Raw genomic sequence first — 26,480 nt, 5'->3', positions numbered from 1 at the left:
CATAGTCTACAGCCCAGACCATCAATCAGTACATAGAACTCAACTCGTAGCCTCTTCCCCACATATCTGATATGTTCAACCAGATCGCTCAATATCAGGTATTCTCCATGATTGACCTGAAATTGGTGTATCACCAGCTCCTGATCTACCCAGAGGACCACCAGTATATGGCATTTGAGGCAGATGGCCGCCTCTACCACTTCCTCTGGATCCCTTTTGGCATCACAAATAGGGTCTCCGTTTTCCAGTGGGAGATGGACTGCATGGTGGACCACTATAATCTGTAGACCACCTTCCCATACCCAGTTAATGTAACCATCTGCATCCATGATCACAATCCAAATCTCTGTAAGTTCCTCTGGGCAGCAAAATGCCTAAACCTTACTTATAATGTGGACAAATGTGTGTTCCGGACAGCACAACCAGCCATCCTTGACAGTGTTATTGAGAACAGTGTCATTGATCCCGACCCTGACCACATGCGCCCATTGCTGGAGATGCCCCTCCCACATACCCCTCAAAGAACCCTTGGGTTCTTCTCATATTGTACTCAATAGGTCCCTAACTATATGGACATGATTCTCCCATTGTCCAAAGTCACCACGTTTCCCTTGCCGGCAGAGGTCCAAGCTGCATTCAACCTTATCAAAGATAACATAGCCAAGGCATCCATGCATGCCATAGACAAATCCACACTAGTTGCCACACTCAACCAAACAGCAGACCTGTCACCTTCTTCTCACGGACCCTCTAGGGGCCTGAAATTCACCACTCCTCTGTCGAGAAGGAGGCCCAGGCCATCGTGGAGGCAGTACGCCACTAGAGACACTACCTCACTGGAAAACAATTCACTCTCCTCACAGATCAGTGAGCGGTCGCATTCATGTTGAATAATAATCAAAGGGGGAAAAAAATCAAGATCGATAAGATCCTCAGGTGGAGAATTGAACGGTCCACTTATAACTGCAACATCCTCAACCAACCTGGCAAACTTAACAAGCCCCTTGATGCTCTATCCTGTGGGACCTGTGTCAGTATTCAAATGGACACACTGCAGACCCTCCATAATAACCTTTGTCACCCCAGAGTAACTAGGTTTTTCCATTTTATCAAAGCTAGGAATCTACCATACTCCATTGAGGAACTCCGGACAATGACAAAAAACTGCCAGGTCTGCACCAAATGCAAACCGTGATTCTACTGACCAGACAAGGCGCACCTGATCAAAGCTACCCACCCCTTTGAGTGCCTAAGCATTGATTTCAAGGAGCCCCTCCCTCCTACAATTGTAATGTTTATTTCCTTACGATCATTGACGAATACTCCCATTTCCCTTTCGCCATCCTATGCCCGGACATGACCATAGCCGCAGTTATCAAGGTCCTCTGCAATATCTTCACACTCTTTGGGAACCCCGGCTTCATCCACAGTGATTAAGGATCTCATTCATGAGTAATGAACTGTGACAGTATTTGCTGGCCAGGGGCATCGCCATGAAAAGGACCACCAGCTACAACATTGGGGAAACAGGCAAGTGGAAAGGGAGAATGTCACTGTCTGGAAAACCATCGTCCTGGCACTGAGGTCTCGGGATCTCCCCATCTCCCAATGGCAAGAAGTCTTCCCCAACACACTTTTAAGTATGGCCACCAACAACATGCCTCATGAATAGATGTTTAGTTTCCCAAGGAAGTCTGCGTCATGGACTATGCTGCCCACCTGGCTTACCTCCCCAGGAATGGTCCTGCTTCGGAAGCTTGCCAGGCAAACTAAGACTGTCCCACTGGTCGAGAAGGTCCACCTCTTCCACACTAACCCCCAGTATGCCTACAATGTCTTTCCTGTTGGGTGCAAGGACACAGTCTCCAACCGGCACCTCACTGGCCACCACTGACCACCAATAGATACTTTCCCTTCCCCCCCCCACTTCTACCTTAGGAGTCCCTGAGGCTACAGCTGATCACTCTCCACCCCTTGCCACTGTTGTCACCAATGGTGCATCACCACCAGACTCCCTTGCCCCCTCCCCTCGACAAGCTGTAACTGGTGATGACAGGCCAACCCCACAAGCTGCTCAGGATGCTAAAGCAGCCCCCCAACCATCATTCGCTGCGGCAGAGGAGACCTCCTGACAGACTTAATCTGTAAAATGTATATGTTTCATCTTTTTTTTTCATCACCCCACAGAACCCATCTTAAAAAGGAGGGGTGAATGTGGTAAACCACTGCTTGGCTGCCGCCGGGTGGACATGCCTCCCGAGACCAATCTTACCCATAGCCATTTGCATGCTTCCCAACTGGCTGTTCCACTCTATAGTTAATAAGTCTGACAGTTTCACAACTCCAGACTTTTGTGTTGATTGATTGAGCATCAATGGGCATATACCCCACCCTATTTCTTATGTACTTTATTATTATAATCCATTGTCCTCCTCAAAAAATCCTCCTCAAAAAATTCACTGGGGTCAGCCAAACTAAATGTTCTCTTTTGATATCCACGCTGGCTACTCATCTTTAAGCTTATAATCTCAAGATGTTCTGATACTTTCATTTGATAGGGATTCCATTAAGATTTCTTACCACAACAAAGTGGTTTATAATGTCTTGAACATATTATAACCCTATTCTTGAACATAGTAAACATAATAGCTCTGTATAGTATCCAACAGTCCACTGGGACCATTCTTTTCTCTAACCTATTATCATTGCCTCTGCAAGCTCTTTTCCAGATTTTCTTTTGTGTGAGTGAATCCATCTGGATCAGGTGTTTTATCCTCTTTGAATTTGACTACTTTCTTTGGTTTATACCTGTCTTTTAAAATTTTTTTCTCATGATCGATGCAATGTCCATCCATTTTTCCCTCAGTCAAATGTTAAATTAATAACAATATTTGCGACACCTGGGTGTTCATGTCCATTCCGTAAAACACTTTCCCTTTTCCAACCTTCCTGTTGATTCCATAAAATAAAGCTGTGGAATATTTTGCCTTTTTGTTTAATGATAATCTATTTTCATGGTTCCTTTGTGCCTTTTTCCCTGTTTGATTTAACTTTCTCCCATTCTCTCTCATATTGCATATCTCTGCCAACAATGCCATACATAACACTACTGGCCATCCACTGCATCCTGACCTGTCTCCAGTCGTCTCAACTATGTCTTGCCACTGGGTCCAGATAGGCTAGGGCGAGAGAGTGAGGCTGACGACCTGCGCAACTCTCCCTCACTTTAAACCAAGTCAAGTGCAAATCACGTCTTAAACCCAATGTGCCTCCCAGTTTGATTTTGAAGTCATGGTCATCTTCGACTACGAAGGACGAACAACAACAATGGCCTTAATAATGCCTCTTTCTTTACCCTCACTTATTCTTTTGTGTCATCCAGTGTTTAATTTGTTCCCTTCCTTTGCTGAAATATATTTTTCTGCACCCTGCTGAACACCATTATTCTTTTTGTTGTTACGCATCCTTGTTTTCCAGTACTATTGCCAATTTTATCTTCCTGAGTTCTGTTCTCAGCCCCTCAATACCAGCTTTTCCTCAGCTTACTAATTTGGCTTTCATCACACTTGCATCCACTATTATCTTCTTCAAGCATCCTTTGGCAGCAATTATTTGTGTGTTCCAATCAGATATGAAGGAGTGGAGGAACCCCAGCTCTTTTTGGGTTCTTTGATAATGAATAAAAGTAAAACACGAAAGTCTGCAGACTCTGTAGTTGAAGTAAAAACACAATGCTGGAGAAACTCAGGATGTCAAACAGTGTCCTTCTGTTACAGAATTATGCTAATGTTAATCTTTAGGATATACATATATATATATATATATACATACATATATTTAGTAAAGTTATTTTGTGGGTTTGGAAACAGGGACACACAAAGACAGATCACATATTTATGTTAGCAGATAAGTCTTTTGGAGACTGGCTGGGGCTGGCACAGTCATAAAATCAAAGTGGATTGTTCTTTTGAAATACAGAAGACAATGAATGTTTGCACAGAAAGGCACTTATGTACACAAACATCCATTTGCTTGTTGGCCTGTGTAGACAAGCCATAAAACATTTTCTCATTAACTCGTACTTTTTAAAAAAATGAAACTTCAAATAGAGGCAGTGGTGATGTCATGTCATGTAATTGGGACACTTCAGGAAAGCATCTTTAATGTTTTGAACTAGTCTTCATGGGTCAGAATGCAATAACCTTCAGTGAGAAAGGTGTGTTCTCCCTCGTCAGGGAAGGAACAGAAAATCGGTGGCTTTAAAGAAAAGGGCCACTTCAACTGTCTCTCTTGGTCAAGAGAGAGCAGTACGTGGAAGAGAGAGTAGTACTACTGTGGTCACTTTGTTTAACCCTTGCCTGGGTTTGTGAAATCATCTTGGAAATCACATGTTCCATAATATTCATACAAGAGAGGGGAATTTGTGAAAAATTATTCATATGGAGAAACATTTCTCTGAAAGCAACTCTACAAGAATTTTTGAATTTTGAGAAATCAGTATCTTAACTACATAATTACTTCTGAACAACAGTTTTAAAAGCTCTATGTTTCAACACAAGATTTCTAAAACTGAACTTTGAAATGTACTTTTCAGAATCATGCCTGAATTGTAATGGTTTGGGATCGCCCCCCCCCCCCCACCCCCCACACAAACACATTTGTGCATAGTTGGGGGTTACATTTAGAGTTAAGTATGATTTTATATTATTAATAAAAATTTTTCTTTTGAAAATGCCATTGCCTCGATGAATTTCTATTGCTGCTGGTCTAGGTCGTAAGATCACCTAACCGATATTTCGGGCTTGAGCCCTTCATGAAGGTATGGAAAAATGTCGGTAGGCATCTGAATAAGAGGGTAAGGGGGTGCTGTTGTAAGACGAGGAGAAGGGAGGGAAGACACAAGCAAGGGGAGGAGGAATGGCTAAGTGAGCTTTGATTGAAGGGATTACCTGTTGCCATGAACATGAGAGGCACAGAAAGCAAAGCTGTAATGCAGTAGAGTTGGATCTGTCATTGTGCCTCCTTCTGCACGCTCTATCAGTTCACTGAGGTAGCAGAGATGGCGATGACACCCTCGTACCCCGTAGCGAGAACAGTATTCATCCAGTACAAACACCTGGCCGGGGCTAAACCAACCCTGTAGAAAAAGTAGAACAAAATTCCAAATTACATACAAGCTGTACTTTGGAATTAATTCTAAGTATTTCAAAATAAATAATCTGGAAATCTAAAATTCAAACAATTTTATAATGAGAAATGCATTAAAACTGTTGGACTATACTCCAAATTATCTAATGCCTTGGTCTGTACCTCAACTAATAATTACACCTGCATTTCTTTTGCATCTCAAATGTAGTAATCAGTGAAGCATCAACATGAGTGTAAGACCCGTTGGGTCAATGAGACTGTTTCTGTGCTGTTAATTTACAGATATAGTACACCCAGCAATATGGAAGGGTTGTGTTCTGAGAAAATGCAATCATGATTTTCCGTCACGTGAACCCTTAACAAAAATTGAAAGTAAATTGGAGTTTCTTTTATATTGTGTTTACTTCATTATTATTTTCTCACATAAATTACACAAGAGTGAATGTTTGTTCTGTATTATGATTTGTGAATTCTATAGGAGAGAATTTCTGTTACCCAAATTGCTTTAATGTGGATACACTATATTTAATAAAATTGATATCCAGCCAAAGAAACACATGGTCAAGTATAAGTTTTTGGAAATGTCATTCAGTGGTTATCATTCAAGATTCAATATATTGTCATGTAATAAGACAGTGCAATAATAGACAATTCAACCCCCCCCACACCCCCCCCCCCCGTTTACTATAAGGCAGACATATTTGCCATTGGCAGAAATTGCGCGAGTGTCTCTTACAATGCCTGCAGCACTCCCACAGCCACACAGAGTCCACTCGAAACTATCAGAAGCCAAGCTCCAGATTTGAACCTCTGACAAGATCTGAAACCCTGCAGCGTCCTTGGCATCCTCTTGCATTCCAGTTCCGATGCCCGGTACCCATTTAGCCAGTCTCCATCAGTCCGCAGCCCGGTGTGAACCCCTCATCCACTGATGCTAGCAGCCCACATCCTCCACAGGTTCCTCACCTCGAGTCGCCAACCGCCTGTGTGTTCTCCAACCTCAAAGCCCATCACTTGTCCGCCACCATGGTCACCGTCCCATGGGTCTTCTTCTCAAACAGGGGGTGGTTTCCTCATTTTCTGGGGCCCTACGCCCATCCTCTGCTTCTTCAGAATCTATAACCCCTCGTGGCCGCTGCTGAGCAAAGGCATTCCCATCTTGAGCACAGACCCCGCCATGATTGCGCTATTTTTAAGTAAAACCACCGTTGGCTCTATTTACAGGCTGCTTAAAGCCTGTATGGAGCTGACAGATGTCAGACTGGGCAGTTGGACTCCCCAGGAACACTGTGTCTCCTGTCCTTGTGGGTCCACACCAGCGGCAGTGCTGCCGTCACAGCAGATCTGGCAGTGGCGCCACCTTGCACTCCTGCTGCTGATCAGATATTAACATTTCATATTGAAATCAAAATATATTTTTAGCATATCTTGCCATTTCCTAATGTTATCTGCTGGCAGTTATGGCACCTAAACCCAACATGACTCTGCTTCATGAGAATGTCAACTAACTGCTCCCTCAGGTGGGTAGAAAAGACCTCATTGCACCAATTTGCAGAAGTACTTCCCTTTGTAGCCTTTCCTGAAGCTTGGTGTATGCTCATTTGCTACTCTGTCAACAGTGCTGGCTACACCTTTAAAGTACTTCACTGTTTCTGCTTCCTGGGAGTACCAGTCCCTCTTCATCCCTGTCTGAAGCCTACTTAAATTCTGAGGCCATCTTCCCAAGTTCTAGTCTCACCCTCAAAGAGAAACAATTTTCTTGCCTTGATGTTATCTATTCCTTTCATAATTTTATGTTTTTACAATATCCTCTTTCATTCCTCAAACTCTAGTGAGTTCATTGCTCCTCGATCTGAATCCCCAAAACAAGAGACATTCTGAAGTATCAAGCACAGCAGTTTTTCTTTCTCTATCAACCTGCTGTGCATGTCTACAATCCCGCCTTTTCAACATTCCTTTGATTATGTTCACACTCCTTCAGTTGAAAGTTTATTTTAGTTTCTTTTCTCTCTTGTGAGATGTCCTCAACAACCTAGATACAAGGGGAATGAGGGTCGAACTTGAATAATATCCAGCAAAAAAACTGGTATGCATGAATCAGCGTTTACCGCTGTACGAACTTCCTTCCTCTGAAATTGCTGATACGGCCAAAACAAATGTCAGGAGGAGTTGTTCACCTTAGTGAAATAAAGGGGAAGTTTCTTTTTTTTTTTATAAATTTTTTATTTTTCACACCATAAATCACATTAGCCATGATACACACTTTTTCTTTTTCACACATATACAGTGACTTTTTCTCCCCCCCCCCCTTTCCTCCCAAACCACCCCCCCACCCCCCCTCATCCATTTTAGGTATACAATCTAGGTTGCATTAAGCCAGTCAGACAATGTTGTCATTCAACAAAATTACACCAGAAATTCTACTGAGTCCATTCTTTTCTTTCCTTCTCCTTCCATCAACTTAGGTAATGTTTGTCCCCGGTAGGTTTTCGCTATTGTATTTAATGTAAGGCTCCTATACTTGTTCGAATATTTCAATATTATTTCTTAACCTATCTGTTATTTTTTCTAATGGAATACATTTATTCATTTAAATTTAGTAGTTTCTTCCTTTTAATTTGGTTATGTATTCCAAGGGGGGAAGTTTCTTTGGTCAGCTTTAGACTTCTCCTTGGGCCAGTGGATTGAAAACAATGTCAAGAACCTAGAATGACAAGAGTCTGTTCTATTTAAAATCCTCCCTGATCTGAAAAATCTCTGACTCAAACAGCACTACAGAGCAACACTGCCTTCACTCAATCAGAGATGTTCCCTCTGTGCCTCCATCCAGCTTCCAGCTAACTTAAAACTAACTTAATGTCACTCTTTCCCCAGTTCGAATGAAGGGCCCTTTGAACAAAATGTTTCTCTTTTCAGAGATGCTGCCAAACCTGCTGAGTGTTCCAGCACATTTTGTTTTTATTTAGATTTTCAACAACTGATCCCACTTAGGGATTTCATACACCAGAACCACTTAGACCAGTGATTTTCAAACTGCTCCCCCCACCCCCCCAAACTCACAATTCACCTGACACAAACCCTATGCCATAAGTCTCTGTGATTGATAAGGGATTCCTTAAGGTGGTATGTGCGCGGGAAGGGAAGGTTGAAAATCACTGCTCTAGACCCAATTGTTACTGAAATATTTTGCTTGAGAAAAATTGTCATTGGTCCATTTCCTTTGGAGTTATGAAACTGTGCACATAACGAGTCAATTAGATACGATTAAAACAGTGGTTTTCAAACCTTTTTCTTTCCACCCACATACCATCTTAAGCAATCCCTTACTAATCACACAGCACCTATGTCATAGGGATTGCTTAAGGTGGAATGTGAATTTAGGGGGGGGGGGGCAGTTTGAAAATCACTGATTTAGACAAATTCTCTGGGAATACAAATTGTTGAAAGAAAGCAGCAAAACTTACCATTTTCCAGACAGCCAGTGGTCTACTCAAACAATGAACTAGTGCTGAGTGACCTGATAGAGGTCACAAGTTAATGAGAGACATTGATCATCTGGACGGCCAGAGGCTTCTTCTCAGGGCTGAAATGGCTAACATGAGGAGGCATGGATTTAAAGTGCTAGGGAGTAGGTACATGGGGAATATACGAGGTAAGTTTTTCACACAGAGTGGTGGGTGCATGGACTGCGCTGCAGGCGTAATGGTGGAGGTAGGTACAATAGGGTCTTTTAAGAGGCTATAAGATAGGTATATGGAACTGAGAAAAATGGAGTGTTATGCAGTTCAAAAATTGTAGGTAGTTATTTGAGTAGGTTATTAGGTTGGCACAACACTGTGGACAAAGTGACTGCACTGTGCTGTAGATTTCTGTGTTCTAGGTTGTAAATACACAAGGTATCTACAAATTCTCCTGAAATTGTTAAAAATAAATCTGAAGTTTTCCTTTTATTTGAATACTAACATAACATATATTTAAAAAAAATACAAGATGAAGCTACATTTAATTCTATGTGTAAAAAGTTTCTAAAGGACATTTTAGCTTCAAAATTCATTGGTCGATTTGAAACAGTCTAGTTGGTCCAATGAACTGCAGGCCTTGACAGACAATTGAAATGCATAACATTGAGAAAGAATCGACAAGTATCACAAGCTTTATGCAGGTATAAATGAGGCAAAGGTAGGTAACACAACATTAATTGTGTGATGGGAACGATAAACAGAGGGCAAACATACATCACTCACACTTCATCAATAAAACAACCTCTATTATTCTCTCTTTATATGCCAAGGGCAGAAGGAAAGAAAGAAATCATGTTTTTCATCAACATTTCAGCAGGGATGATTTGAATTGTGAACTTTCAATATTCAAACCCTTAAACAGCCAACCTCAACTATTTTATTTTGACTATGGCCCCCTTAGGACCCTGATCAAAGTTTTTAAGCCTCTTTTCCTTGTGAAGCAGTCAAGTTTTGCTTTCTTCCGTATTTTTACCAACTGCATAAAAACATAAATAAATATTTATGTTACGCGAGGTGAAAAGAAAACAAGGCTTTTACTTACATGTGCTGTGGACCTCAGGGGGCAAAAGGGCCCCCATTGAGAATGACTTTGTTAAATCATTCAATTGAGAGGTACATTGCAATTAAATTGATTTTATTAAGATGTGTGGCACTTGTGAAATGCTTGTCACAAAGTAGAGAGATCCTAATGGTTGAATAGTCTGTTGACACTTTACCTCTCCTGTTCTACACATAGAAATGAAGGTAATACTAAAGTTTCTAGCTGTAGATCACTAGTGAGAACAATCCCAGTCTTTTTCAAAACACTTCCATTATGATCCTTTACCTGAGAGAGAGAGAAGATTGGGCACTATTTTAAGATATAATTTAAAAAATGTCAACTCAAAACAAGTGGCAGTCCTTTAGTCATCTACACATAGGTGTAAGCTAAATTCTAGACTCAAACCTCTGCTGTGCATCATAACCTTAAAATGCTCTGACTCAAGAGATAAAAAACTGCCTTCAAAAGAATCTTGTATTTGATTCTGAAAAAATAGTGCAGTCAACCTTAAACACTCTTGATGGAATTTTCTGATCAGATGAACTTGCTACTTTACACCACTTGTACATTGTTTTCAAAGGCATTGCTACATGCCACACAAGTAGATGCCACCCTCCCGAAATGCAGAAGCAAAACAACAACCTAATTTTCAGAAAAAAGATGAGGAGAATCTGCAGGAACTTGATGGGTCAGTCAGCATTAATGGAGAGAAGTAGACAGTCAATGCTTTGTGTTGGGATCCTTTTCTGAGCTCCATTTCCCGGTCTTCCAGTTTGAACCCTGCTAGGATATTCAAAGGTTTGCCTCATTTTTAGAAAAACTCCATAGAAACTATTTTCCATTTCCATGATACAGTCAATCAAGAATGGGAACAAAAGCAGAACGTATTATGGCCGTCACCGGCAATATCAAATAATTCTTGTTAACTTTGGCTCAGTCAGAAGGTTGTGAATTTGTTCTATTCAAGACATTTGAGCTCAAGACTCCAGTCAGCACCAAGCAAAGTCTGAGGAATTCTGCTGAAGGAGGTGAATTCTGTCATCTCGCACATTAAAACAAGGCCCTCTCTGTCCGGCAGGATGGATGGAAAGGTTCCTATTGGACAATTTTAATGAGGAGCATTGCTCTTGCTCCTGGTGTCCTGGCCAATATTTACCCCTTGATTAGTAACACTAAGACAAATGATGCTGTCATTATGACAATGTATTTGTGACACATTCTATTCACAAATTGGTTAATACAGAGATTGGACAACAACAGTGAGCATACTTCACAAAGGTGTTTTATTTCTTCCTGTCTTTCTCACGTGAACGTTACATGTTTAATCATTCTCCCTGGGTACCTTCCATAAGGGCCTATAACATACAAACTGATTACAGCCATCTTTCATGGTAATGGGACAACTAAAGCTAAAGGACGAAAAAAGTAGGGATGTTTAGATCAAAATGAGGTTATCCAGCCCACCATGCCCATTCTGACACCCTGCAGAGAAGTTCACTCCTCATAACTCACCCCTCACCACCATTTAAAATATATGTCCATTTTTCTCTTAAAATGGTGGAATAACATCAGTATTATCCAGACTAATTGGCAAAGGGTACCAATGAATTACTCCTCGCTCTTCATTCTCTTTTTGACATTGTTAAATTTCCTATCACTAATCCACAACATCAGAACATAAATAAAACGGGACCCAGAGTAGCATATCTGAATCTTTAGCCATTCAATAAGTTGATGCCCCTAACTCCACTTCCCTGCATATTTCCCATTACTTTCAAGTCCCTGCCAAATAATAAACCTCTTATTTTTCCAACTCTGATGAAAATAAGCTCAACTTCTCTCTAAATTCAAATTCACTCAGTGAACCCAAAAGCCCTGCACATTTGTTGCAAAAAAAATCCCCACTTTTATCCTCCACATCCCTTGCAATAAAGGACAACGTTCTAATTGTCTTTCCAATTGCAAAATGCACCCACAAGCTAACATGTTTCATTGATTATAACACCCACACTTTTTTCTGCCCTGCAGCACTATGTCACCTCTCTTCATATAAATAATATGCTAACTCCAAATTCTTCCTTCCAAAGTCAACTAACACTGCTCTAATTTATACTGCGCCTTCCAAATTTCTGCCCTCTCACTCAATCACTTCAAGCTCTGTGATCATTTTGCAACTTGCCTTTCTATCTTTGCATTGCCAACAAATTTGACTCTAATATATTTGGTCCCCTTATCAAAGGTATTTATGGAAAATGACAACAGTTGAGGCCATAGAGTCGATCACTATAGCACCCCAATGGAAGCCAAGCTGGAAATAATCCATTTATCCCAACTCTGTATTCTGTCAGAAAGCCAATCTAGTGACATGTTATTCATAACTCCGTGAACTTTTGTCTTTGATGGAACACCCTCTCATGCACCTTCTAAAAAAGTTACCCTTCGAGCAGCACTGCAACAGGCCTCATATGAACTTCTCTTCATGATAGCACCAAGTAATCCAGCTACCTCATACTCCTTTCTCTCCACATAAATAGTAGGGATTGATAACATCTGACATGAAGCCCAAATGTCCAATTGCACAATTGAACTCATTTGATTTATTCCAAGGCAGCTTTGCTTTGGATAGAAATGAAAATGTACTTTACAAACCTTCCCATTAATCTTTGTATCAGAATCTCTCATATTTTTGCAAAGAAACTGCAAGAGATTATCCACGAAACCACCCATGAGGACAACATATTTGTAATGTTCACTTGCAAATATGTTAATTAAAACATCCTGCTGTTATGAAAATCACTTCATTAATATTTAATAACACTGGTAAAAAAATCCTACTGAATTCACATGAAAAATTGTGGAATCTGTGTGATGACATATTCAGAGTTTTTTAGAAAACAGTCAAGGGCAACCATCTGATAGACAGATAGTAAAAGATTTAAGGTGGAGGTAGATAAAAATGTGGAAAAATCAGGTAATTGAGGGCTGTAGGGACCTGGCACACGAGAGGAGTTCAGGCCTGCCATAGAGTGATTATATTTATAGAGCACTCGATGGGAAACATTTTCACACGACTTCGATCCTAAGGGTTCAACCGCCCAATCTTAATGCCGGCAGCTCCGTAGAGGCATTATACAGTCTATTAAAGGAGTTCGTGGTGTTTTTAAACTAAAATCCTGCAACCCCTAGTTTGTGTCCAAGATGCTAGCGCCTGTTTTTGGCAGCATCACCAGGGGCTGGAGAATCTGGGGGGAGCAGCAGACAGACACAGGGCACCAAAATCAGAGAGAACATCCCCCACTGAGAAGGAGAAACAGAGGGGGTGGACCCACAAGATGGTGAACCAGTGAGGAGCACAGCGGTCGAGGGACCTACATAGGCTGCAGGCAACTTGTGGGTTGGGGGACAGGCTGGAGTCAGGCTCATAGGAATGAGGTATCGGAGCTAGGATTTGAGAGGATGCTGAGGGCTAGAAAGGGTCCCGGAGGGCCTCGGGCACTGAAGGCTTCCTGATCTTATCGGAAGTTTGGATCTGAAGCTTGGGTTCCCTATGGATCCAACAGGAGTCAGTGTGGTTGCAGAAGCTGCGGGAACACTGGAGGTGAATCCACCAACACTCTGCTTCTTTTTCTTTTGTAAGGGGGGGAGCTGGGTGATACTAATGGCGACTTTTTAAATCTGCCTTACGGCAGGCAGAGGGCAATTTTTTGTAATAATATATGTTCTGTACTATTAAATAACAATAAAGGAATCTTTAATATGTGGAACGAGCTGCCAGGTGTGCAGAATTGCAATGTTTAAAAGAGATTTAGAGAGCTCCATACATGGGAAAGGCTTTGAGGGGCAGGGGAGAATGAAGGTAAATGGAACTAGCTCAGGTAAGCAACTTGGTCAGCATGGGCGAAAGGGGCTGAAAGGGCCCATTTCTGTGCTGTATGCCCAGGACCATATTGGGCCTGTTTTCGCTCCGTAAATGTTTATATGGAATGAGGGAGCAGGCTTGAAGGAATTGATGGCCCACTCCATCACCTGTTTTCTCCCATTCACGTGACACTGGGTCAACGTTAAGCTGGAACAATTTGAATAGGGAAACAGATCAGGAATTCCAAAAAAAATTCTATAAAATGTGCATATTATACTGCAGATGCAACAATGCACCAGACAGCAAGATTCATCAACATGTTTTTATAAGGTTTCTATTTTGTCGAGTCATCCACTTCAGTAAGTTCATGTGTTCATGTATTAGGTTATCCAATGATGTGGGCAGGCTGTACAAATGGTCTTGACCCTTGAACAATGAATGGACTAACCAACTGTCTAAATCATGGGGTGGCACGATTAGTGTAGCGGTTAGCGCAATGCTGTTACAGCCCCAGCGATCAGGACTGTGGGTTCAAGTCCCATGCTGTCTGTAAGGAGTTTGTACATTCTCCCTGTGTCTGCGTGGGTTTCCTCCGGGGGCTCCGGTTTCCACCCACCTTTCAAAACTTACTGGGACGTGGAGGCCAATTGGGCATAACTGGGTGGCACTGGCACATAGTCTGAAAGGGACTATTACCGTGTTGTGTGTTGAAAGTTAAAAATTTAAATTTAAATCAAGCCAATAGGTGATAACATTCAGCTTTGATGATGTTTGTGATTCCATAAACTCACTTAGGGGTACACCCATCTTAAATGACCCTGTATGTGTTGGTGAGGAGGAAAAATCTTCCAGATCGAGCACAGGTAAATATGGCTGAACTAATGGTGGATGCATTGTGAGAACACATTGAAGAAGATTTTTATCACTAGTGGTGAAAGAAAATTTGCCCTAAATCTCAAGAAAAACTTCCTTAGAAAGATCTAACAATTTCTGAGACATGGATCTTAATTATTCTGGCATGGATTTGTTGTCATTTCATGACTTGGTGTTTACTGACATCCAGCCACTCTGACATCTTCAAGCTGGCTGAATAGGCAAACATTTTCAATAAATAGTCACTATGTGTAAACTGAGAAGCAAAGACGCACCATCTTTAATTCACTTTCATACTGGTCTATGGAGTGCAAAATGATGATTAGAAAGTACACATGGTTCATATAGAAGATGAAATATCATCACTTTGAAAAAATAAAGTTATGTTTACCTGGTTTATTTGTGATCAGAGTGTCCATTTGTGATTGATCAGCAGAATCACATATGGCAATGAGGAAGCGTACAGCAGGGAGATCGATCAGCTTGTTGAATGGTGTAATGACAACAACCTTGCCCTCGACATAAGCAAAACCAAAGAGATGATTGTGGACTTCAGGAGGAAGTCAGGGAAACATGACCCAGTTCTCATCGAGGGCTCAGTCATGGAGAGGGTCAAGAACTTCAAATTCCTGGGTGTCAACATCTCTGAGGATTTGTCCTGGAGCTTCCACGTCGATGCAATCACAAAGAAGGTTCATCAGTGGCTATACTTTGTGAGGAGTCTGATGAGATTCACCGAAAACTCCCGTAAACTTTTACAGGTCTACCGTGGAGAGCATTCTGGCTGGTTACATCACTGCCTGGTAATGGAGGCACCAACTCTCAGGACAAGTACACTCGAGAGGGTTGTTAACTCGGCCTGCGACATCACAGGTGCCAGACTTCACTCCATCAAGGACGTCTACATGTGATGGCGTCTTAAAAAAAGCACCCTCTCTCCTCAAAGACCCTCACTACCCAGGCAATGCCCTGTTCACTCTGCTTTTCCCATCGGGAAAAAAAGTACAGGAGCCTAAAGACGAGCACTCAGCGGCACAAGGACGGCTTCTTCCCCGCTGCCATCAGATTCCTGAATAATCAATGAACCTTTCTTTTCATGTACTATTATTTTTTTATAATGTTCTAAGGTGGTTTATATGAATGTTTGCTCTCTGACGCTGCTGTAAAACACTACATTTCATGACTTGTTCATGACAATAAATCCTGATTCTGAGTGTTGCTAAAATTGTCATGTATTTTGTGGCACTACATGTATTGTTATCAGTCTTTTTTAACAGTAGGATTAATTCCCAAAGTTTGGTTAGGCCACCACTGATTATACTGAAAAGTATGGAAAGCAGGAGACCATTTGAGGCAACAGCTGGATTTCCTTGCAAAACTACATTGAAATCTTAGAGTTGCTGTCATATTTCCTTCAAAGCCACTGACGCCCTTACCTTTAATTCTCACTGCAGATTCCAGGTCATCGATGCTCTCTTCAGTAGTCTATCAGGTTCAAAGTAACTTACCTTTTTTCCTCTGGTTTTGTGAGTTCTGAGGTGACTAATGAAGCCAATGTGGGCAGCAACCTCCTTTGAAGAAGACCGCAGAGCCCACCTCACTGTCAAATGACAAAGGAGGAAAAACCCAACACCCAACCCCAACCAACCAATTTTCCCTTGCAACCGTGTCTGCCTGTCCCGCATTGGACTTGTCAGCCACAAACGAGCCTGCAGCTGACGTGGACTTTACCCCTCCATAAACCTTCATCTGCGAAGCCAAGCCAAAGAAAAAGAATGAAGCCAATGTGGAAATTATTAAGCACAGGAGGTTCCGGACACAGCAGGCAGGTGGGTAGTAAAATGCTGCCATATCTACAATGCCACTGTTCTCCTAAGCAAGGCTCCCAGGTTCTCAATGTCATTCTGAACGTTCCTTCTCCAATTTGAGCAGATGGTCGGGATTCTCAATTTGGATTGGGATTTGTGTTTTCTCAAGCAGTACTTTGAGTACATAATCGAATCTTTTATACTCTCTCCATGGCCATTTTCTCTCACAGCAGAGTTCAGAATAAATCTTAAATAGAATCATGGAGTTTTGAAGTATGGAAACATGTCCTTTGGCCTAACTTTTCCACACTGACCAAGTTGTCAACCCAAGCTCATTTGCCACCATTCCTTTAGTCCAGTAGTTTTCAAACCACCACCCTAAACTCACATTATACCTTCAGTAATCCCTCTGTCATAGATGCTCTGTGATTAGTATGGGATTGCTTGGTATGTGAGTGGAAAAAAAAATATGAAAACCACTGTTTTAATCATACCAAATTAACTCATTATTTGCACTGTTTCATAACTCCCAAGGAAATGGGCCCATAACAATTTTTCTCAAGCAAAATATTTCAGTAACAATTGGGTCTAGAGCAGTGGTTCTCAACCTTCCCTTCCCACTCACACACCATCTTAAGTTATCCCTTACTAATCACAGAGCACCTATGGCAAAGGGATTACTTAAGGGTGAATGTGAGTTTAGGGGGTGCAGTTTGAAAACTACTGCTCTCGCTTTTTCCTATCAATGTTCCTCTCCACATCCAATGTAAGTACTGGGGTGTCATCCATCTGGTTGCCCAAATGTTAACAATGAATTCCTTAAATCTACCAGCATGTGCACTCCCTCCACTGGCAGATCAATTTATGTCCTTGGAAACTAACACCATATAACCATATAACCGTTTACAACACGGAAACAAGCCATGTCGGCCCTTCAAGTCCGTACTGGTTCACTTGAACAACTCCATTAGCTCCTCCGCAAACTCTTGAGGAAGTAGAGGCTTTCTTCATGATGCCATTGATGTGTTGGTTCCAGGAAAGATCTTCCGAGATAATGACTCCCAAGAACCTACATTTGCTCATCCTCTATTGATGACAATAAAACAATCAAGTCATTAAGGAAAAGTTCTGATAGGTTCATCTCCACCAACCTACCTTTTCCCCATATCCCTTAATTCCCTACTTTGTAAATAGCAGAAGACCTCATTGATACATTGATGTATTATATAAAGTGGAATGCAAATTGACTTCATTGATGTGCATTTTAAGTTGAGGGAAATTCTGTGCAACAGGGTACAGCCACTGAGACAGTCCAGAGAGCAGTGCTGTCCAAGTAGCATGAAATATACTGGCAAAGGGATCACTTCGATTTTAAACACTGGATCAAATGTCTCATTTATGTACTCCATTACAACATCCTACATGCACAGGCTTCATGGCCTACAACCGTGGCCTATCGACATCTGCTCTAGACTACAGCCCTCCTATTTTTCCTGTTATCTTCACACTAGATATTTCTGTGGCGAGAAAAGCACACAAATATGATTGTGGCTATTTGGGGGACGCTGCTGATTTATTGCACTACTCTCCTGGGATGTTCCAATGTTTGAACCACCCGTGCCAATGTCCTGCTTGATAACAACCGTGGTAGTTCATGGAGCCTATTTGCAACAATGCTGTTCTTCTCTCTGCAGCTGCTATGAGTCTTTGTCTTGATCTCCCATGAGCATAATATGGTAATTAACACTAATTACCCCCTCTATTTTGGGATTACTGTTGCTTCAGTGAAATTGAATGTTACTTTCATTGTCAAAAAAATGAAATGATGATGTCCATTCTCTGTAATTCAGGATCAAATTAGGAGATGTTATCTATTCTATGATATCTGGCCAGATAATACCATTATAAAACTAGAATATAGAAAGCACCCTATTCAGCCCTTCTAGTCTGTCCCAAAAAGCTCATCCCACTGACCTGCAACCATTCCATGATCCTCCAGAACTCTCCCATCTATGTATCTATCCAGTTTATTTTTAAAACTTAAGAGTGAGACCGCATTTATCACGTCAGATGGCAACTCGTTCCACACTCCTACCACTCTCTGAGTGAAAATATTCCCCCTAAACCATTCCCCTTTCATGCGAGAAACAAAATTTATATGGTCTTTTCTGTTGTCAGAGAGCATGTGAACTGAAGTAATTGATATTGCCAACCATTACTTTGTTGGTTTTCTGATAGTTTACTGGGCCATCTTTATTCAATATTTTATCCAAACAAAACTGTTGATTAGATAGGTTTGGTGGAACAATACCGTTGGTTGAGTTGATAGAACATTTGTGCTGAAAAAGGTTTGTCATCAGATCCAATGTTTTGTGGTTCAATAACAAAGTTAGTGAGATAAATTATCATTCATGCAGCAAATCCTCATTCAGAAATAATCTCTTCCACTGTGCAATGATAGATTTTGAACGAACTCAGTGATCTTCTGGAAATCCTACGTCTCCACGGGCTGACATTTCTTGAGTGAAACACAAAAGTCTGCAGACACTGTTGTTGAAGTAAAAACACAATCCTGGAGAAACTCAGCAGGTCAAACAGTGTCCTTTATATATCAAAGATAAAAATAAATAACTGTAGTGGCCCACGCAAGGAGACACGGACCAGCCCACAAAATGGCCAATAAACGCAGCAAATGCGCGGACCTGGAGGGGGGGGGCGGGGTGTGATACCGGCTGTCGTCCCAGGTGACCTCTGCACGACGGGAAGATGAGGAACTCTGATGGGAATGCTGACCTATCCGACGCCAGTGCTCCAATGATGCGGGGCCCTGACGTCAGCGCCAGGAGACCATATAAATGCGAAGGCCAGAGCAATAAATCAGTCTTGTTTTCCAAGGCTTTGGTGTGCATGTCATTCTTCTGCACGCTGGCGTAGCGCGTACACTACATAACCAACATTTTGGTCAAAGGGCTCCAGCCTGAAATGTCAGTTATGTATTTTTATCTTGCTATATAAAAGACACTGTTTGACCTGCTGAATTTCCCCAGAATTGTGTTTCAACTGGCATTTCTTTATCAATTTTTTTTTCGATATTCTCTCAATTTGGTTCTGAGAGCAAAGCATTTCTCTTTCAATCAGGTTTAGAAGGCAGCTGAGTACAATTGTTCAGTCAGGACTTTAAAAAAAATCTCTTAAGATGTTGACATACACCAGACTTCAGCCTGAGTGCTTCATACCACCAGACCCAAGGATAGACCTTTATCTTAATTCCCTAGTCATACATCACCATTGTGTATCATAAAATGCACATAAATTGGTGGTCAGTGATGCAGATGTGACAGTTTCTCCAATCTGGGGTTTATTTTGACCTTCGGATCTACGTTCTACCTGCGATGGCGAGGTACTCTGGTATCTTCTCAATTCTTAAAGATGGGCTGGGTAGGTTGATTGCAGGTGTGAAATACCTTGCTTGTAGTTGGCTGGTGTGAGTATCTGGCAGCTGGGAAGTGGGGGGTATTAAGGGATTTGTGTGCAAGGACAGGTTGTTGGTGAATGGAAAGGAGAATGATTTGGGAGCTGGAATCAATGGGCTGAATAGCATCATGAGGAAACGAGATGCTATTCTGAGGAAAGAAGCTGGAGGGGGGGCAGATCTTCATCATTTTTTTTGCTATAAAGAATTCTGCTGCATTGACTAAGGACTATTTTCAAATGTTACTTTAAGGATGTTTAACGAGGGTTCCATAATAGTCACTTTTCCTTGAAATTCTTCAGCCAAAGAAGTGGTAAGGCCCAGATAATATTTTGTGACAAATTGATAACGAACAAAGAACCTACCTATCACAATATGCTGGAGAATGTTAAACTCTGGCAAAAGATCATCTAATCTTTGATATCATCATCACCACCTTTGACATTCGAGGGTCACCACTAATTAAAACACAAAGAAGTGGCGAGGGCAGCACAGTTAGCATTACTGAAGTGCCTGCAACTTGGGTTCAAATCCAGTGCTGTACGTAAGGAGTTGGCACAGTTTCCCTGCGTCACTGTGGGTTTCCTCCAGGCGCTCTGGTTTCTGCCCACCCTCCAAAGACGTACAGATTTAGAAGGTTAATTGGTCACACGGGTGTATTTAGGTAGCACAGACTTGTGGGCCGGAAGGGCCTGTTACCGTGCTGTATCTTTAAATAAAAAAAAAATCGTCCAAGGCAGTCACTGAATTAACACTGATCCATCACCTAAAACAACATTTCTCTCTACCATGGGCATTGGAGTTCATGTGCCATTTGCAACATGCACGATCATAACTTGCCAGGGCTGCCCTGACAATATTTCTCAACCCCACAGCTTCCACTACCAAGAAGGACAGTGGCATTAGGCATCCTACAACATAATTCACCTCAGTGTTGTCCACCATGTTGTACACCACACTGATTTAGAAAATACATCCATAACCTTTCATGTAACAGCAGTGTGGAAGCAGCTTCACCAGATGGGCTGTTGCAATCCAAGAAGTTGGCTTATCACCATCTCCAGCCCTTGCCGTCATATCCACATCAAGAAAAAAAATAGAAACATGCCACTGAGATCACACAGAGATAATAAATCTTTGCCAAAATCAACTTTATATTCATAAAGGAAATGATGTATTTTTTTCTGCATTAAAAGCTGTCTGCGCCATTCAGATGTGGGGAAGTGATCATGATCATAGGTCACTTTCATCTGAGTGTGTATATACAACCCAATGAAACAGCATCTCTCCAGTCTGTGGGGCATGCACAAAAATACACAATGCACTGTACATAAAATTACATAAATAATCAAAATAAATATTGATAAATATTTGGGATGTTTGTCCTGGTCACAGGATACTATTTACCAGTCTCACAGCCTGTGGAAAGAAGCTATTCTCCAGCCTGGCAGTCCCCATGATGATGCTCCTACGCCATCTCATCCATGAAGATGCTGTGCGCTGCATGGATTGAGCCCTATTTAGACAATGCTCCCTGTAAGTGTCATCTGCAGAGGAAAGGGAGACTCTCAGCTGATTTAAAGATCCTCTGTATAGACTTCAGGTCTGAAGACAGGACACTCTCAGTTGTGCTCCCGCGAAAGGTTGCCAAGATAACAACTGGCAGCTTTGCATTCCTCAGCCTTCTTTGGAAGTGTAGGCACTGCTGCACTTTCCTGACTAACGAGGTGTTGTGGGAGTCAAAGATAGGTAATCTCTCACATGTACACCAAGGAACTTTGTGATCCCCCAATGGAAAAGTTGGTGTGGAGTTGAAAATGTGTTCCACAAGACAATGAAGAAAGTAAGATGCAACTACATTCAATAGGAAAGTTCACATTATCAAGGCTTCATTCAGAGGTCAAGCAGCTCCATCCTGCAGCATGTTCATGCTTTAAATGTGCTCAGGTCACCTGAAGGCTTTTCCAGAATTTGATAAACTTCTCTCTAGATAGATTAATGCTAGATTTCCTGAAGTACATCTCTGCACATCTGCACTCACCTGGATATATGATGCACAGCTAATAAGCTAAAAACCACACATAGCTGCACGCCACATCTGTTCATGAAAAACAATGGTGACCCTCTTGGTTTTCTTGGTGTTTTAAGTAGAGCCAAGAATGAGAGATGAAATTATATGACGATGGAGTGTCAAAAGTGAGATATTTTTGAACAAGAATATATTTTCCGGTCATGATATACTGCAGTTAGGAATGGGTGAAGAGAGTTGGAGAAGGGAAGTTTGAAAAATACTTCCAATCAACAGGCCACCTCCCCTGAGAAAACAGCTACAGTTCCAGGAAGAGGTGAAGTATACTTTAAAAATAACAGTTCCCACAGGTGCCCAGATCAAACGAGAAAAAATTCCAACTTGCTTACTTTCTCAATGTAAACAACATCTAGATTTTTTTTCTCCATTTGAAGTTATAATAACCAAAAGATTGCTGGAGATATAAACCAACAGACACCAGATGGATTTTTAATGATAAGCAGTTGTAAAGCAAGCATTTGCACTCTATTGGTTCTTTACAGGCTTTCAGTCCTCATGCAACCTCTTTTTACCTGGTACATCCCTTTGCTCAATTTTCTTCCCCATTCAGTAACACAGCAGTTGCTTTCAACTATGTGATTTTCAAGTCTGAAACCTATTGGTGAAAATCCCTCATCTTACTCCTGGCAGGAGGTTTTTAAACTACGAGTCTGGTGAGATGTGTCATTTTGATCCTAACACCTTCTCTCTGCAGGTTACTCACCAGACAGGAATATGAATCATTCAGCCGGTGCTCTAATGTTTTCCTTTGAAGCATTTCGAAAAGGGCCGAATGGTCAAATTTGCAGGGATCACCAGCGATGAACTCATCCATTCCATGCTTCTGAGCTCGGTCTGCATCTACAACAATAATAGCAAAATGAAATCCAGGCTACAACTTGTTTGTTTTACATTCAGATTTAAAGTTGGCAATGACAGCATTGAAATGATTTAAATCCAAAAATTTTTCATGAAGAAATTATTTTCATGGAGCAGCCTTGATCATGGAGCAGCCTTTGGAATGCATAGCAAAGATAAGCAGCAAAGGTGATGTGACACGCACTTCTAGTTTATTCTCCAATTAGTTACTGCTGTATTAACAATGCAAGGCTCTCAGCAATGACAACCTCTTCCTCCACAGGCCGTAATGTTGCAGCATTGAGTAATGGAATCTGAAATTATATAACTGTGGTTATTATCAACTTCATTTCCCAATGAAGCCAAATGAAAAAAAAAATCAGGGACAATGCAATCGGGAGTAAAAAGATTTGTAACATCACAGTAAGAGATAAATGATTGAATGACCCATGCAGCTTTATACGGAAAACCCCGGTATCTGGCACCTATGGGGATTGGTAGATGTCGGATAAATGAATTATCTGGTTGCTTGAGATTGCATGTTGCATGATTGGAGAACTAACTGCCAATTTTAAACTTACGTATTTTTTACCTATTTATTTTTCGTGCTTTTTTTTGCTAGTTGTTTGAATTCCGGATGACGGGAATTTTACTGTATAACTTTGGTGAAGTCACATTTGGGAGCACTGTGTGCAATTCTGCTCGTCTTATTACAGGAAAAATTGTCGAGGCTATGGAAAGGTTATAGAAGCGATTTACCAGGATGCTGCCTGGATTAGAGGGTAAGAGGTTGGACGAACATGAGCTGTTTTCTCCAGCATGTTGGAGGCTGAGGGGAGACCTGATAAAAGTTCATAACAAAATGAGAGGTACAGATGTGACAGTCGGAAACTTTATCCAAGAGTAAAAATGTTAAGAGCACATGCATACAAGGTAAAAGAGGCAAAGTTTAAAGGAGATAGGTGGGGCAAGTTATTTTACATAGAGAATGGTAGTGTCTGAAACTCACCACCAAGGATAGTGGTGCAAGCAGATATGATAGTTTTAGGCATCTACATTGACATGTGAATGTGCAGGGAATGGAGGGATGTGGATCATCTGCAGAGAGAAGAAATTTAGTTTACTTTGGCATTGTGTCTGGTGCACATATCATAGACGTTTCCTGTGCTGTACAACTCTATGTTATATTTAATCCCTGTGTCTGAAAGTTCAATTTTTACCAGGGTAAAGTCTTGTTCCCTCACAAGAAAATAATTAGGAATTTTAATCATTTATTAGTTTGTTTTAAATCTCTTTATCTTTGTGTTGCTTCTTGCACAATAATTTAATTGTAATTTACCCTTCAAGGTTTGCACTCTGCAATTAGGACCTGTCAGTTGGATGAAGACCCTGCCTGCTGCTAATTTCGACAGATCAAACCGATTGCCTGAATCAGAAATTTGATTACTCAAAATCTCTGTCAATATTTCAGTAAAAATGTCTGTGGGAAGATTAAGAGCGAAAGAGGTTCCTTCAGCACGTTACAGGAAAATCTGGATCTGCATGAACTGACAGATAACTGACTTTATGGAAAAATACGCGCCTCGCAGAGACTATATAACTAATCAATCCGCTAGCAAACTGACTACCAATTGGAGTAACTAGGTCTTCACAAGGCATGTGAATGCCTTGAATACCACCTTAATTTACGTTGCCAAATGGCTTGATGTGCTACAGTAACATACTGTAGCTAGCAATGGCAGCTCCACATGTACGAATGTGGTCTACAGTTCAGTTGGAGGGTCTGAAGTTGCTGTTTTCTTCTTGGAGATAATGTCAGATCATAAACACTGCTCGGGTCACCAGTGATGCAAGTACTCATCCCAAAATCTAATCATCACCCGAATCTGCAAGAGTGGATGGAGAATAGGATTGGAATTGGATAGCGAGATAACAATGAGTGACTAGTATTTTTTAAAAATGTCTCTGGAAAATATCTTTTCCTTTTCATTTATTTGAACAAAGTATCATTCTTAAGCCATGGCCTTTAGGATGATTATTTTCATTGCTAATCATAAAATAATAAAGTCAGGACATTCATTGCCCATGTAACACTGATTTCCAAAATGACTTGTTTAAGTTTGCCTTAAATATTTTCAATGGCCTTTCATTTCCATACAACAATATCCCTTAACCTATAGCTGCCCTGTGTCACTGTCCCTTCAATATGCTTCCATTGATTTTTGTGCCTTGTGAAGATATAGTTTCGGGTGCTTTCAGTCCTGCAGGTTTGTCAAAAAAAAAATCACAATAATTGCTTTGATTTGCATTATTTATTTGTGCTTGTTTATGTGCTTGCGCTGTCAACCAATTTAACAAGAGGGAAAAGCATTCCACTGCTGCTTAAAAGGGGCAGCTATTGCCAAGAAGCTCACGTCTCATTGGATCTATCCTAGCATAAGGCAATTTGTGATCAGCTTTGAATGGATTTTTTTTCTTTCAATGCAGAGTTGATTTTTTTTTTGCCCTTAATTCCAAAGTAGGTCAATTTATGATCATAATTTAGAATGTATAATCCTTAATGTACTTGCGCTGCTTTGGTGAGTTTGGATTTCTGGATAATCGCTTGATGAAAGTGCACTGAACTGTTGTGCAAAAATCTTCTTCAAAAAGGGAGACAAAAGCTTATAGATAAACCCAGTAACAGCAAATTTTGTGATAAAACTCATTATTGATCTGCAGACGTGATGTTAACATATTCAGTCACTTTCAGAAATTTAGCCCCAGATCATATTGATCCATGTCAAGTCTAACATTCAGCAATGAGGGAAGATGGAGGACATTTGTAATACAATCTGAAGGATCCACAGTGCCACATGATTGAAAGGCCTGACAAAATAATCTATCCTACTCAGCTTTGCAGCATCAAAGCAAGAGTCAAATCTATGTGACAGATCTCTCAAAGGTGGATGTAGCATGTAAAAGTTCCTGACGGCATTAACAACAGGGCTTAATTGGATTTCAGGTGTGAGGATGATTCAGTGAACCCTGTGACTGAGACTTTATTGATTTAAAGCAAGAAACAAGGACACGCTCAACGCCAAGTAAAATGGCCTGGAAAGGTCCACTATGTGTTCGCTGTTCTCCTCTGGACATGGCTGGAGAGGCTGAAATCTCTATTCATTGGAATGGGTCCCTTCAAGATAAGAGGGGTGAAAATGTAAATGAGTCTGATTCTGGTTAGCCCTCTCATTAATGCATTCCTCGCTGTTCCTGTCTTTTCTAAGAGCTATCTGAGAAATTCAGCTACAATATAACGGCAGTATTTTACAGGCACCAGAGTACTCTACAAGCCGATGAAAAATAAACTGCAGCTCAAAACACTAGCAGCACCCACTGATCTCCAAGTGAAGAGTATCTTGGAAACAACAGAGAACTACCCGGGCCACAGAGAAGACCAGAGCAGCAATATCTCAATTTGGAGTTAACGCTGGATAATGGATTGATGGTAATTTTCATAATGTTACAAAATTCAACAGATTTGAACAATCCCTTAGTGATAAACAATCTTGGGCTATTAGACTACGGCACACGGGAACTGTCAGCACATGGGAAACTGTAGTCAAGAGCTGCTATGCATTACAAACCTTGGGAAATGTTGCCGACATATTTTTCATGTGTGAAACTTGGGTGCAAAGCATTACCTGACCAAACCACAAGCAAGGCAGTGAGATGTGTGTAGGATTGGGAAGCATCAGGGACATCTTGAAGACAGCCCAATTTCCACTCATTCATTTAATGGAATGGAAGATAGGCGCTAACTAAATGGAGGCATTTGCTTTTCCTCAGCTG

The 26,480-nt window shown here is 41.2% G+C and overlaps 1 protein-coding gene across 2 annotated transcripts in view; it reads right to left on the bottom strand.

Moving 5' to 3' along the window:
* The window catches only part of cadps2 (Ca++-dependent secretion activator 2), a 533,161-nt gene that overhangs the window by 164,629 nt on the left and 342,052 nt on the right, over positions 1-26,480 (bottom strand). For both annotated transcript variants that reach the window (XM_069903385.1, XM_069903386.1), the window contains exons 12-13: positions 22,516-22,652; positions 4,950-5,137 (exon numbers count right to left, since the gene is read on the bottom strand). In XM_069903385.1, the coding sequence (XP_069759486.1) occupies positions 4,950-5,137; positions 22,516-22,652 (325 nt within the window). The remainder of the gene's footprint in view (positions 1-4,949; positions 5,138-22,515; positions 22,653-26,480) is intronic.

This window comes from Narcine bancroftii, chromosome 11 (genome assembly GCF_036971445.1).
Source record: "Narcine bancroftii isolate sNarBan1 chromosome 11, sNarBan1.hap1, whole genome shotgun sequence".
Lineage (NCBI taxonomy): Eukaryota > Metazoa > Chordata > Chondrichthyes > Torpediniformes > Narcinidae > Narcine > Narcine bancroftii.
The sequence above is the reverse complement of the archived record's forward strand: the minus strand, read 5'-3'. Positions and strand labels throughout refer to the sequence as shown.